This window comes from Brachycentrus maculatus, unplaced genomic scaffold (genome assembly GCF_059751285.1).
Source record: "Brachycentrus maculatus isolate JH-2025_06_01 unplaced genomic scaffold, ASM5975128v1 h1tg000070l, whole genome shotgun sequence".
Taxonomy (NCBI): Eukaryota; Metazoa; Arthropoda; class Insecta; order Trichoptera; family Brachycentridae; genus Brachycentrus; species Brachycentrus maculatus.
The window spans coordinates 820239-835548 of NW_028280824.1; the positions used below are offsets into that span (position 1 = coordinate 820239).

At 36.3% G+C, this 15310-nt stretch overlaps 1 protein-coding gene across 1 annotated transcript; it reads left to right on the plus strand.

Annotated features, from left to right (window-relative positions):
- Positions 1-6670: 6670 nt before the first annotated feature.
- On the plus strand, positions 6671-15034 carry mdlc (RING finger protein mdlc). Its single transcript, XM_088257090.1, has 7 exons — positions 6671-6824; positions 7343-7497; positions 7940-8101; positions 10014-10141; positions 11060-11121; positions 11916-12105; positions 13513-15034. The coding sequence occupies exons 1-7, from the start codon at positions 6722-6724 to the stop codon at positions 13682-13684; spliced, it is 972 nt and encodes a 323-aa protein (XP_088113216.1). The 5' UTR covers positions 6671-6721; the 3' UTR covers positions 13685-15034.
- Positions 15035-15310: the final 276 nt, after the last annotated feature.

Consider the following 15310-nt stretch of genomic DNA (forward strand, 5'->3'; position numbering starts at 1 on the left):
TTCCTTTATTTGGTCTGTCCATCTTGTTGGAGACCGTCCTCTTGCCCGCTTGCCTTCAACTGTACCTGTTACTACCAGTTTTTCAAGACTCTTCTCGTTCTTTCTGGCGATATGCCCAAAGTAAGACAGAATCCTTTTCCTGCAAGTCGTGGAGAGTCTTTCTGTCACTGACAGTTCGCGGAGAATGGAGACGTTTGTGCGTCTTGCAGTCCAAGGAATGCGCAGCATCCTCCTCCAGCACCACATTTCAAACACATCCAGCATATGTCTTTCCTTTTTCCTCAGTGTCCATGTTTCCACTCCATACAGCGCAATGGAGAATACAAGAGATTTCACTAGACGGGTTTTCGTTCTCCTCAGTATGGACCGATTTTTCCATATCTTCGCCAGACTAGACATTGCTGATTTTGCCATTCCAATTCTTCTCCGGACCTCTGCTTCACAGCCTCCGTCTTTAGAAATGAGTGCACCTAAATAGATAAAGTCGTCCACTTCTTCATAATCCCTTAAAGAATTGTTCCTTATCAGGGTGCCGAATCGGTCGATGACAAGAACCTTGGTTTTACTTTTGTTTATTTGAAGTCCTAAATGCTGGCTTTCTATTTCGACTCTATGGAGGAGTTCAGCCATTTCGTCCTCATTGTTGGCTATTAGCGTTGTGTCGTCTGCAAACCTTATATTGGAGATCTTTTTGCCCCCTACTGATACGCCACCTTCCCACCCGTCTAGTACTTTCCTCATTATATATTCTCCATATATATTAAAGAGATCAGGAGACAGTATACACCCTTGTCTCACGCCTTTTTGTACTTGAAATGACTCTGAGAGGAAATTATCAACTCTTACCGATGCCAAATTTTGTACGTATAAGTTGTGAATAAGAACTATCAACTGTCTTGGTACACCCATTGCTTCCAAAACCTTCCACAGGCAATTCCAATTCACGCAGTCAAAAGCCTTTGTATAATCAATAAAGCAAAGTACGACCGGAACCTTGAACTCCCGACTTTTCTCGATTATTTGTCTTATGTTCAAGATTTGCTCACGTGTACCCTTGCCTTTGACGAATCCAGCTTGCTCAATTGAAATTTGCCAGTCGAGGTAGTGTTTTAGCCTTGCTTTTAATATGTGTAGCAATATTTTGCTGGCATGAGAGATGAGTGAGACAGTTCGATAGTTTTCACACTTTAGCGTAGAACCCTTCTTGTGTATTGGAATAAATACAGATTCCACCCAGTCCGTTGGCCATATTCCTGATTCCCATACCGAATTACATATATCGTGCATCCTCTTAATGCCGTCATCGGTCATATTCTTTAGGAACTCAGCTTGGATTCCGTCCTTTCCAGGCGATTTGTAGGATTTGAGTTTTTTAATGGCATTCTCTACTTCCTGGAGGATTATATGGGGTTCATCTGGATTTAAATCATTGAATTCTGCCTGGGGTTGCATACTATCATCTTTGTATAGGTCCGCACAATACTCTCTCCACCTTCTGATGACTTTGTCAATTTCACAGATGGTATTTCCCTGCCTGTGCTCAATGGTCCATGTTCGAGGCTTGAACTTCTTGGCGAGTGTTTTCACTTTTTGGAACAAGTCGCGAGTGTGATTAGTGTTAGCGTGACTTTCAATATCCTCGCAAATCGAATTGATGTAGCGCTCTTTATCCGCTCTGCAACTTCTTTGCACTCTTCGGTTCAGTTCGGAGTATTGGACTCTTACTTCCTGGGTAGATGTGCTCAATTTCTTAAGCCGTTTCCTCTCTTCAATTAATTTCCAGGATTCTTCGGATATCCATTGACCTCGTGTTTCCATATTTGTCCTCGGGGGTTGAGACTCTTTGATGCTTGACGCTATGATATTCTTTAGCTGTGACCATTTGTCTTCAGGATTATTAGAATTATCTTGAGAACTCTGGATCATGGATGAGAAATTTACTTGGAATTTCTTCAAGATGTCTTCAGAAGGGGTAGTTCGTTTTTTAGCCACATTTCGTTTTATATTTTTCAGCTTCATTTGTATTTCAGCAACAATTTTAATAAAAAATATTTTAATAATAAAAATGTACAATTTTGTGGACCACAAAAATATCAGGTTATTTAATTTTTTATTTAAAGATTTTACATGATTTAAATGTCCAGTTCAAAAAAACACGAAACAGAAGGGTTAAAAAATGTAAAAATAAATTTAAACTTATATAAAATTAAATGAAACAAGTCTAACTTTAAAAATATAAATAGAAATTAAAAATTGGATAATTTATCAAAGAATTTCCAATAAATTCCAATAGGAAGCGTCAAATGGCAACTTATTGGGTTGCTCAGTTGGGTTGTTTACCTTATGTGCTGCAAACAAGTGGAAACACACAAACGGTGTGATGGTTGGCGCCATACGACACATACGCCATCCCCGAACACTGCTCGTTCAAAAGCGTTGAGTGGTCAATAAAAAATATGACGATTTGTCATAAAAAGTACTTCCATTTATCAATTTGTTTTCTTGTACCTTTCATATACATTTTATTTTCTCACCAGATATAAACGGGAACGAAAATTGTAAATTTTTCTTAACCTTTTAACCGCGTTAACTTTGTTCCTAAGAGACGCCCGTGCGCGTATTTCGCCGTTTTTTAAATGATTACTTTTATCATGTATTTAGCTAAGAAACGATTTATTTTCCTAAACAAAAACGTTCAATGGGATTCATTGTGCCTTTTTGGTACTCTATAATACACGCGTGTCACATTATTCTTGAAATATATCGTAATATAAACAAATTAGATCGTAACATAAATAAATCAAAGCACGCATCGTGTGTCACTCACCGACCGCAAGAAAAATCAGGGATCTGTTATTTTATTTATCCTTGTGATGTTACAAATTATTAGTCAGATATTTCAACAGATGTCATAAGGTCAAGGATTGATGTATTATTTTATCCAAAGTTCCACACCATGAAAAAATCCCTCTATGTTGAACTGAGGTTCGAAACTTGGAGCAATGTTAAAACACAAACGCTTATGTCAGCCGCGTATGGGGCATGTTTTGTTGAAACACATACGGTTATGCGAGCCGCGTGGATCCGGTAAACTATGGAGTTTTTTTTTTTTATGGGAATTACATTTATTATTTCCCTTGTTTATTATGTACAAGGTTTATAGATCGTTCAGTGGATTTTTGTTTCTTCCTACTAAATATTTTTAATTTAAATATGTGTTGGGAACAGGAGGGATGATATAGTGTGGGCCAATCAGGAACTTGTCAGCATTTGCTCATTGCTGGGAGGAAACCACGTAAAACTCCTGAGGAGAAGGTGGACAGTTCACTGTCATCAGCAGACCTTCTGTTCCACTAGAAGAGGGTTTGGTATTTTGTTTCCTAGCTTGGTCCATGTTACCAATGTCCTTTATTGTTTTTATCATTTATGATACCACCTCTTGTGACATTTCAACAAATCAGTAACAATCGAGTTAACACTGCGTCGATTTGATGTAGTGCCCTGCGCACCAACAGGCGCGGTTAGGAACAAGAAAAATCCTCGTTGTTTTGGTGGGAAAATTCAATTGTAAAGGTTTCATTGTTCAAATATGTAACCGGTCATTAAAAATACGAATTCTTCCATTTTTATTTGTGATAAGAAACGCATAGTTAAGGTTCTTGTATTGTATATAAATGTTAGAAAATAAATAACCTACTTTTATCCATTTACTACAAAAACCACTGTTTCTGTTGGAGCAAACTTCAGCTGTATATTCTGAAAGAATTTTTTTTTCGAAAATTTATCATGTAAAAGAAAAATTGGTATAGGTTATCATTTCCGCTGTGATTATTTTTCTAAACCTTATCCGCAACCACCGATGCATAGGGCACTGAATCACATCAAAACATTGGTATCTTGGTTGTTAATTACATGATGGCAAGGTGCCAGGCCAGGGTGATAATAAATAATTTCATTAATTAATTTGGCATTCATTTTGTGGTAATACCTATCCGTTTTTTATTTAAGTTTTTATTTGGTAAATACCACTATTTCTTAAAATGTAATGTGACGCGTGTTTCGGTGTATTCCGCATCATTTTCAAACACCGTATTTGAGAATGATGCGAAATGCATCAAAATACATGTCACATTAGATTTTAAGTAATAGTGGTATTAAAAAAGTAAAACTTAAATAAAAAAATAATAATGAATACATAGAGTGAAAGAATCATTGTTATTTATTTCAACCCTACCCTGGGAATCGAACCCAGAACCTCCATGGTAGTCAAATGCGCTAATCACTTTACTATGGAGATGAACCTAATTGTGATTGTAAAAAAACCAATATCTCAGTATTGACTGATATTCAGTGTTTTTGAAAAGCAGAACCTCCATGGTAGTCAAACGCGCTAACCACTTTACTATGGAGACGAACAAAATTGTGATTGTAAAAAAATCAATATCTCAGTATTGACTGATATTCAGTGTTTTTGAAAAGTATACATTTATAATTAATAAAACTATTCAATGTATTTTAAAATGCATTTTGAAAATAACACTCTCCTTATCATTCATTGTTCACTTTGTGTAATACCACTTAAAAACGAGTTTTTAAGTGGTGTTACACAAAGTGAATGATGAATATTATCATATTACAAAGTTTACAATGCTTTTAATTTAGAAAACGTACTGCAAAATCTTTGTTTTTTTTTTCTCCAAATTAGTTGCATTGATAATGTTTCAATAATGGCAGTATAGCCAACACGGAAGAGTTATCGGACTGCATTATTAGGTAACACTGTGGAGTGATTGTTTAAAAAAAAAACAGGTATTTATTGTATTTGATGGGACAAACGGTTGTATTTAAATTAAGTTGTTACTATATTTTTACTTCTTTGCAATATTATTTACTATGTGGATATGTGATTTCATGTACTGTCTCATCCAGAACACATGTTTTATTATTTTTAATAAGAACAATAAAATAAACAAATTTTTGTTTCTATTTGAGTTTCATTTATTATTTTTTTTTTTATATACAATGCTTACGCTGTCTTTAATAATGTTCAGTGCTCAGTTTGTGCTAGAACATTGTGTCTAATTGTGGTCCCGTGGTTAGTGTCGCTGACTCTGAAGTCAGAGTTTCTCGATTCGAACCCACTCTACCACATTTTGATACCTATTTCTAATAATGAGTCGCTTAGGCTCACAGAAATAGTATGAAATTAACTTAAGTTTTTAATAGATTTATATTATCCACTGACACTTCGTGATGGAATTGCATTTTTATTTTATTATTAGATTAAAACCAATATTTTTAGCTTTTCCACTTGATGTCGGTAACGACGAAACCCGGTCGCTGGTCAAATAAAAAAGTGGAAAAGCTAAAAATATTGGTTTTAATCTAATAATAAAATAACTTAAGTTTATTGGTGTTAAAAGCCATTTATAAATAAATAAATAAAATATAGCATTGATATATTATTTTTAATTAATGTTTTACTTAGTAAATACTACTATTTCTTAAAATCTACTGTGACACGTGTTTCGATGCATTCCGCATCATTTTCAAACACCGTTTGAAAATTATGCGGAATGCATCGAAACACGTGTCACAGTAGATTTTAAGAAATAGTGGTATTTACTAAGTAAAACATTAATTAAAAATGGATAGATTTTACCACAAAGTGACTGCCGAATCAATTAATGAAATTAATATATTATCGCCATCACTTAAAATAATTCTATATGCTTTGCTCTTTTTCGAGATTGGCTGTAAGTTTTCGTCATCGAAAGAGAACTTTGAATTCTTGTGGTTTTAGTAGTCTTCGAAAAATCAGTAATAAGTCTGCTTTTAGCGTATAGATTTTTTTTTTTTTTTTATTCATTTAATATATTTACATTTTTATTTATAACATAATAACATTTGAATCATTTATACATATGTAGAACTTATACTATAACTTATATTTCGATTCGCTGTGCCTCTCCATAAAAGAGTCTGTGCTCTTGTGCTTGGAAAGGGACTTACACTCGTGATCTTTACGTATTTCCTTCCAAAATCTTTTGTAATTCCCTCTTGAATTTTTTCCATTATAAGATCCTTTTCAATATTAAAATAAAACTATTCATCTATTTTTCTGAAACCCTGTTATTAAAAGCGTGTTGTACAAAAAATATGCCACAATGTATGCATCCGTGTTATATAAAACCGTGTTATACGAGGCCCAAGTGAATTCCATTTTCAAGAAACGTGTTTTAATATGGTTTGGACACGTGGAGCAAATATTAATTAACAAATGGTGAAATACATATGGTGTGAATGTGGCTGGAAGTAAACACTGAGCGTGGTTAAAAAAAACAACATAGGTACCAAATACTTAAAAGTGGATAGATTAGGAATTAGAACAATCGGCTTGCACGCATAAAGAGATAGAGATAAGGAAGAGATGAAGCATGTCTCCAAATATTTATATCAGATTGACGTTCTATCCTCTCTGCCTACCCCTATGGAGAGGCAATGCGATGATTAATTGGTAAGATAGATATGTTCCAGCAAAAAGTGCTGACTGAATGATAAAATCAAGTATGTATTTGAAAAAAATTATGGTCACTCGGTAGGAACTTATAAATTATAAACATGGAAATTATTAACATTTTTTTTATATGTTGGGAGCATTTCCGACACCCTGATTATTCATCTATGGAAAAAATACAAATATAGAGAAATATAAACAAAAATGTCGGACGTCGAGCCTGAAGTGTCAAGTGTTGGATTTAAAAAAAGGCGATTTAATAGTCGCGTCGCAGCGAGAAAAAGGAATAAACACACGTTGGATGAAGGTAATAACATTTCTTTATAAGTTAGAGTAATTATTCTATTCTTATTTATTTAATGTTTTGGGGTTATGTTTTGCTGTCATCGATGTTAAACGTTACGTTTTTTATTGAAATAATCCGTTAAATACTAATTAAATACTTCGGCGTATATCATAGCGTAGTCAGAGAGCATAGAACGCCATGTCATTAGTTTAAAAAAAAATCATTTCACTTCTCTCGAATCTATTTATGTCATACTACTCATCTAACAACATAAAATTGTATCCCGATTTTACAGTGAATTTACAGTTAAAAGCTTTCAATTTATCTCTGCCACTGCCAATCTAAATAAATACAAATTTTCTAGATTTTTTATGTTATTTCACATTTTCTGCAGATGTGTCAAAAAGCCTAGATCCTTCTGTATCAGATCTGGGCATGCCATGGGACAGCTTTCAATAATACTACTCATCTATTCCAAAATGATCAATTCAAGCTACTTGCATGAAAATATATAAAAGGGTTTTTTGTTTCGTTTTAAGCTAGCAGTGACAGCGATAAGGAAACTCCAACCGTAAACCTCCCTGTCAGGAAACAAAAGAAACACAACCCAAATGTCCAGAGTACATCTAAAAGCGACGTCAGATCACAGACCGCTTCAAGAAATGATTCCTCGAGTGAAGAAGAAAAAAACTTGGTGAGTAAACCTAATAAAATTAACACACTATGGACGGAAAGGTATTTTTACCTGTTTGGTCGATTGATGCTTAAGTATGGGAAGGGTATACTTACCTTCTGCGGAAAAAGGAATTATCCAACGTTTTTATATGAATATTATATACCAATCTCTTTGCTAAGGTCTTAACTATATGTACATAATTATCAAATCACGTCGCCAGCAATCCACAGGCATAAAAAAAACACCTGTCGAAAGTGTGTTAATATAATTTCTGTCAAATTCTATATTATTTGCATTCAGAAAAAAACACTTTCATTTTTGTGACAAAATACGCTTCATCTGCCTTCATATTGAAGCTCATTTGGTTTTGAACAAAGTTATGCGTTTTCAAAAATTATCATTATTTTATACGCTTTGAATGTATTAATGACAGATGTATATGTGTTTTTTTAATTTGTAGGTTGGAGTCAGTTACAAATCGAAAGGTAGTGAGTTGACTCACGGAGACCAGAATGCGACGGCCACCTACGAGATGGACACAGAGAAGGATCGAGACGCTCAGGCCATCTTCGAAAAGGCCATGGCCATCAATGAAAAATTGACTGGGCAAGCCGATGACAAGGTGAATATTTTTCTCTTTCAAATGAGAATAAAACAATCGTAATTTTATAACAATTATGTAATTGTGAAGTTTGTTAACCTCTCCGTGCGTACCGCCCAGTGCCGGATTTACATACAAGCTAAATAAGCTGTATGTAGCTAAATTGGTAGCCATAATATTTTTCTATTATGCGTTTTTTCATTTTTAAGTTATTTCTACAGTTATATAATAATATAATAAAACCTTTATCCGCACCCAATGGTGCAAAGGGCACTGCGTCATATAAACGCAGTGTTATCTTGATCGTTTACACATGAAGGAAAGGTGATCAGCCCTCCGCTTCAGGTACCAGTCCAGGGTAATATTGAATAAATATTAAAGTGAAGAAATCACTTATATTTATTTTACCCTTCTTGGGAATCGAACCCGGGACCTCCAGAACGGTAGCCGAGCGTGCTGACCATTACACTACGGAGGTGGACAATTATACAGTCTTACAATTCTCGTGATGCTATCTTTGACACAATGCTCCATAGTATATCGACGCATTGACAAGAGTTGAAGCCAAACTCGCTGGTTTGCATTAGTTCGTGCGTCTTTCGGTACTGTGAAGGAGAACTATGTATAGCTGTTTGGCCAATTTTTATAGCTTTTGGTTTTAGGAACAGCTATTTTGGGAGCGGCGTGTTGCCGCGTTTTGTGATCACGTGTTGGTGATCGTGTTTGTTAATGTAAGGGAGTAGTGCACAGAATGAAAACAAAATAAAGTACTTACAGTTGGTTCCTTTATTGAAATAAATGCAATGCTATACTAAATACTGGAATCAAATAATGACAAATAATTTACAATATATGGAGTTAAAGAAGTAAAGTTAAGATCTAAATAAAACGTCTGTTCGCGTCAACGACCCAAGCAGGTCTCGCGGCTTTTCAGCTCTCGCTCTCTTTTCGCTTCAGAGTCGGGTCCGCTTGGAAATCATCGGTTTAGTTCGTATCGAAACGCCTCTGTACTGCTTACGTCAGCGCGACTACCCAACGGTCTTACCACATATGTAATATTGAAAGCTGTCCCACCGCATGCCCAGATCTGATACAGAAGCATCTAGGCTTCCTGACAGATCTACTCTTGCTAAGCAATTTTTTTTAACTAAGTTGCGAAATTTATTAAAAATGTATAACAATATAAAATGGTATCCCGATTTTACTCTGAATTTACATTTAAAAGCTTTCAATATACCTGTCACTGCCAATCTAAATAAATACAAGTTTGTAAATCCGTCACCAAATTTTCTAGAAGTACCCCGGTGCAGGCAGTGAAAGGGATTAGTATTTAGTTCAATTAGTCAGCTAGATCCGACTCCGACCCGACGCTGGCCGGTACACAGACGCCCACAACCCCGACCAGCACAGCAGACAGACACGGAACAGTGCAAAGACATTTACAGAGAATGGTCAGTCATCGCATTTCCACTCGACCATAACCAGAACTATGTAATAGTTGAAAAAACAGTTATAGTCTTTGGGTTAGAAAATTTGAATTTCAACCTGATGGAACAACTCCAGCCCATTCAGCCATTTCAGAACTCGTGAGTTTTTGACCAAACACTCGATCACCATTCTTCCCACCCACCCTACTCACCTGATCTCGCTCTTTCTGACTTCTTCTTGTTCCCCAAACTTAAAAGATCTTTGAAAGGAAGAATATTTAAGACGATTCCCGAGATTAAGGCAAATGCAACAAAGAAGCTGAAGGACATCATAAAAGAAGCGCTTCAGAACTGTTTCCAAAAGTGGAAACACCGTTGGGATAAGTGTGTGTGGGCCCAGACATGTGACTTCTAAATAAAGTACATTTTGTTCTACGACATCAGTTCTACGTATTAATTGAACAGACCATGTACTAAGTACTGATTATCTCATGATTTATTTCCAGATATATCGGGGAATAAATAACTACGCAATGTACTACAAGAAGAAGGACACAGCCGCTGGAAACGCGAGCTCAGGATTGGTCAGAAAGGGACCAATCAGAGCGCCCGCTAACTTGAGAGCAACTGTCAGGTGATACTAGTCATGAAATAAATTTATTATCATACAATATTGTTAGCTACGTCTTAATATAAATAGGTCCTAAATAAATATACCCTGAAAAGGTTCTTTTTTTAAAAAATACTGGCAATGTAATTAGCAACGGTATACAGGCCCCTTAATAAAGAACTGAGTAAAACTAACAAAAAAAACTAACTGGTCCTAAATATAAGTTTAATAAAAATTTAAAATCATCTTTTCAAAGCATTTACTAGTATGTAAAATAATTCCTCCATATTATATCAACAATTTGTAAAATATTGTCCACCTCCGTAGTGAAGTGGTCAGCGCGTTTGGTTACCATGCTGGAGGTCCCGAGCTCGATTCCCAGGGGGGTCAAAATAAATATGAGTAATTTTCACTCTCGTATTTATTTAGTTCAGCCGTACCCTGGACTGGTACAAGAAGCGCAGGTCTGGGGTCGCCTTGCCTTCATGCAATTAACGATCAAGATAACACTGCATCGCTACGATGCAGTGCCCTTTGCAACATCGGGTGCGGATAAAGGTTAAAAAAAAAATAATAATTAGGGAAAAATCTTATATACATTTCATGAAGGTCTCATGCCAAATAAAAAAATTACTCAATTCAACCTTAGATAAGACCATACGCAAGAACTCGTAGCTTTTTGGACTTATTGATTTTACAAGTAACAGTCTTAAGTTTTGTTCGGACATTAAAAGTTCTCAACCGCATTCCGAATCTAATACAGAAGCATCTAGGCTTCCTGACAGACCTCTCTTGCAAAGAAAATGTGAATTAAAATTGTATCCCGATTTTACTATGAATTCAATAGCTTTCAATGTCCCTGTCACTGCCTATCTAAATAAATATGAGTTTGTAAAACCACCACCAAGATTCTAGAAATTATTAGCAAATTATCGTTTGCAGATGGGACTACCAGCCGGATATTTGCAAGGACTATAAGGAGACTGGATTCTGTGGGTTCGGAGGTGAGTTGACATATTTTTTTACAAAAAAGTCTTTTGATAAATATTTTGAGAAAACAATCTGATTTCACTAAGATATTTCAATGAGAAAACCATTCCAAGATGGCGCCTGCTAGCAGCATTCCACTCTATATTAAAATATTTTTGAATATACCATCAGTGTTGCCAGTCTGATGATATTATATTTATGGCTGTCAAGTTGTTTCTTTTTAAATCTACTTGCTAATTTATCCATAGACTTAATTTTAGTTTATGGTCAAAATATTTTACCGGTTACAAAAATGTGCAATTATTATTATTTTATTAAAGATGATTAGTAATTTCCTTGTGTATATATTTTGCACCATGTATACATTGTACTAACAAGATACCAATAAGTACTTGGAATCCAATAAATAATGTCAGATAGGCAACGTGGCGTAGTTGAAACTGCAAAATAAAATTAACTAGTTAATGCTAGGGTTTTATTTTATAAAAATTGTTAAAAAAAACATCACGTTTTTAAAATGTTTTATTCAAAGTTTATTTACTTTAAGCATATTTAATTTACAATTTTGTCTACAACATTTTGTACTAATCATTGTCGAAAAAATAATTGAAAAATAAAAAATTGGAACGCATTTAGCGCGCGAGCGTGACTCGTTAAGTATGAAGCTGTTAAGAATAATCTGTTTTTAATTGGTCCGGGGTTTGTGATGGATTTTTCACATCCTTCCCTATCCTACCTGAAGACAAGCTTTAAAAGTAGAGCCTTTGCGGTTTATTCCTTTAAAAAATTTAACGTTTTTGTCTCCCAGACAGCTGCAAGTTCCTGCACGACCGCGGCGACTACAAGCACGGGTGGCAGCTGGAGCGCCAGGAGGCGGGGGCCCCGGGCGGTGCCGACTCGGGGGACGACGGGCGCTACGAGATCGACAGCGACGAGGACCGCCTGCCCTTCAAGTGCTTCATCTGCCGGCAGAGCTTCAAGGAACCTGTCGTCACCAAGTGAGTGTCTAAACCACCTCATCCTTGTGATAATACTCGTTGCTAGTCTGAGACTAGTTACACGATTCGCCCCCATGTCTCTGAGCAAAAACAAGGGTAGCTTAACTGAGGGTAGCTTTAATGATGATCCTGCCTTAATTTGGTCATTCTATCATGAGTTTATCATTATTTCTACGTTTCTTATTATGTATATAACCCGGCATATATAATATAATGTACCCGGCGCCTCCAATTCTTCTTTTGCCCTTGAGGTATTTTTTTACGAAAATGGCGCTATATAAGTTATCCAAATTTATTATTATTATTATTATATGCGAAATTCATCCCCATTTCGCTCTGTCTTGAGCTAGAACAAGGGTAGCTTAAATGTCCGCCTCCGTAGTGTAATGGTCTCGGCTACCGTTCTGGAGGTCCCGGGTTCGATTCCCAAGGGGGGGGGGGGGCGTCAAATAAACATAAGTGATTTTTTTCACTCTAATATTTATTCAATATGACCCTGGACTGGTACCTGATGCGAAAGGCTGATCACTTTTCCTTTGTATATTTAACGATCAAGATAAAACTGATAGTATACGATGCAGTGCCCTATGCACCATTGGGTGCAGATAAGGGTTAGAAGGAAGTAGCTTAAATGAGGGTGGCTCTAATGATGACCCTGCCTTTATTTAGTTTTTCTATCGTGAAGTTACCATTATTTCTACATTTCTTAGTATGATACATATGTTGATTTCAAAGTTAAAACCACCGCACACCTAAAATTTGTCTTAAACACCTATCCTTGTTGCTGAGTTATTGGCTACTCTGGGCCCTTGTAAAGTGCCATTTCTGAACTGAGACAATGCACCAATTGTTTTTATAGAAAAGAAGGTGAAAGTCTGAGCATTTTATGAAGGTTAGGTGGCTCTATTAAGACGATGCATCTAATGTTTTCATACATTTTCCCTTCGCATTTTCCCTTCGCATAAAAACATTAGATACGTTGCCTCAGTTGAGACCTTAGCCTTCGTAGAATGCTCAGACTTCCATCTTCTTTTGTATAAAAACAATAGATGCATCGTCTCAGCTGAGATACCCTTCGTATATAGCCTTCTCAGGATGCTCAGACTTCCATCTTCCCTTCATATAAAAACAGTAGATGCGTCATCTTAGTTGAGACACCTATAATCAGTGGCACGCACAGAGAATTAATTAGTATAGGCAGTAGAGGTAGGTAGTAAGGTAAGCTGGTACTACTTAGTAAGGTAGGGTAGGTACTGGTTGCGTTTTTAAATGTCTCGCGGGTAAGTTAGGATAGGCACTGCTTTTCTGCCTATGTGGAATGCACCCCCCATTCCAGTCCCTGCAAGTTCTAAACTCACTCCCAGTCTTTTATGCAATGACGATTTGATTATTTTCAAATGAATTCAGGTGCAAGCATTACTTCTGCGAGACGTGCGCTCTGGAACATTACAAGAAATCCACTCGCTGCTACGTCTGCAACGCTCAGACTTCCGGAGTCTTCAATCCCGCCAAGGAGATCTCATCCAGGCTGGCCGATGAGGAGAATCCAAGACCCGACGATGATGATGATAGTGACTAGAATATAACAGGACGCCGGGATAGTTCAGCCCTATGCACTATTGGGTGCGTATAAGGGTTAGAAGAAGGGGAAATATTAACACATTGTTTGCGGGAAACGCTTCAAAGCGTTTTTAACATACTGTTGGTAGAGAGCGGGAGACGCTTATACGCGTTCTGTTATTTTGGTAGAGCGCGAGACGCCTGCAAACATTGTACAGATCGGAGTTGGATTTGCGGTTACTTGTGATTAGTATACCCTAATTAGTAGTAAAGAGTCCACCTCCGTGACATAATGGTATGCGTGTTTAACCTTTTAAACGCGTTAACTTTGTTCCTAAGAGACGCCCGTGCGCGGCGGTATTTCGCCGTTTTTTAAATGATTACTTTTATCATGTATTTAGTTAAGAAACGATTTATTTTCCTAAACAAAAACGTTCAATGGGATTCGTTGTGCCTTTTTGGTACTCTATAATACACGTGTGTCACATTATTCTTGAAATATATCGTAATATAAACAAATTAGATCGTAACATAAATAAATCAAAGCGCGCATCGTGTGTCACTCTTACCCACTGGCGATGCGTAGCGTCGAGAGTGAGACAGATATAGGGCGTGATTATGGCGCGGACTAATTACCGACCGCAAGAAAAATCAGGGATCTGTTGTTTTATTTATCCTTGTGATGTTACAAATTATTAGTCAGATATTTCAACAGATGTCATAAGGCCTAAGATTGACGTATTATTTTATCCAAAGTTCCACACCATGAAAAAATCCCTCCAAGTTGAACTGAGGTTCGAAACTTGGAGCAAAGTGAAAACACAAACGCTTATGTCAGCCGCGTATGGGGCATGTCTTGTAAAAACACAAACGGTTATGCGAGCCGCGTGGATCCGGTTAACTACTGTGCTGGAGGTCCCAGTTGAATTTCCGGGAGGGGGTAAAAACAGATATTAGTGATTTACACTCTAATATTTATTTAATAAACCCGGATATTTATTTAGACCCGGACTGGTCCCTGAAGCTCAGGAGTGATCACCTCGCTTCATGTAAGTAACAATTGAGATAACACTGCATCAATACGATGCAGTACCCTATGCACCATTTGGTGCGGATAGGGGTAAGAAGAAGTAGAATAATTAGTATACTAATTGGGGTCGGGGTTGATGAATAAACTGCCCGCCGACAATGTGTTTAGATATCTCCTGAACCCCTATGTTTTCAGCCCGTACATTGAAATTTTTACGAAGGAAAGGGATCATTATTACATAGTTTAATAAAAACGCAAATATGTACAAAATATTTTATTTAAATATTTTACATAAATTGTAACACATTTTGATTTCATAAAATAATTATACAAATGGAATGTTTCTGTTTTACTTCATTGTTTTTCAAAGTTTTTTAAAAATATATTTGTATAGAAACGTGACTGTCCCAGATATTTGTAACCTTTTCTAGAAACACGGTACAAAGGGACAATTGAGTTTTAAATTGAGTACAACTTGTTTGTACATGAAATAAAAATGTTAGGAATGTAAGATTTAAAAAAAAAAAAAACTGTCTTAATATGTAAAGACATGAGTACATTAAAACAGGTCATGGGTAAGTATGTATGTAGTACCATTTGTTCAGAATAGTTCAT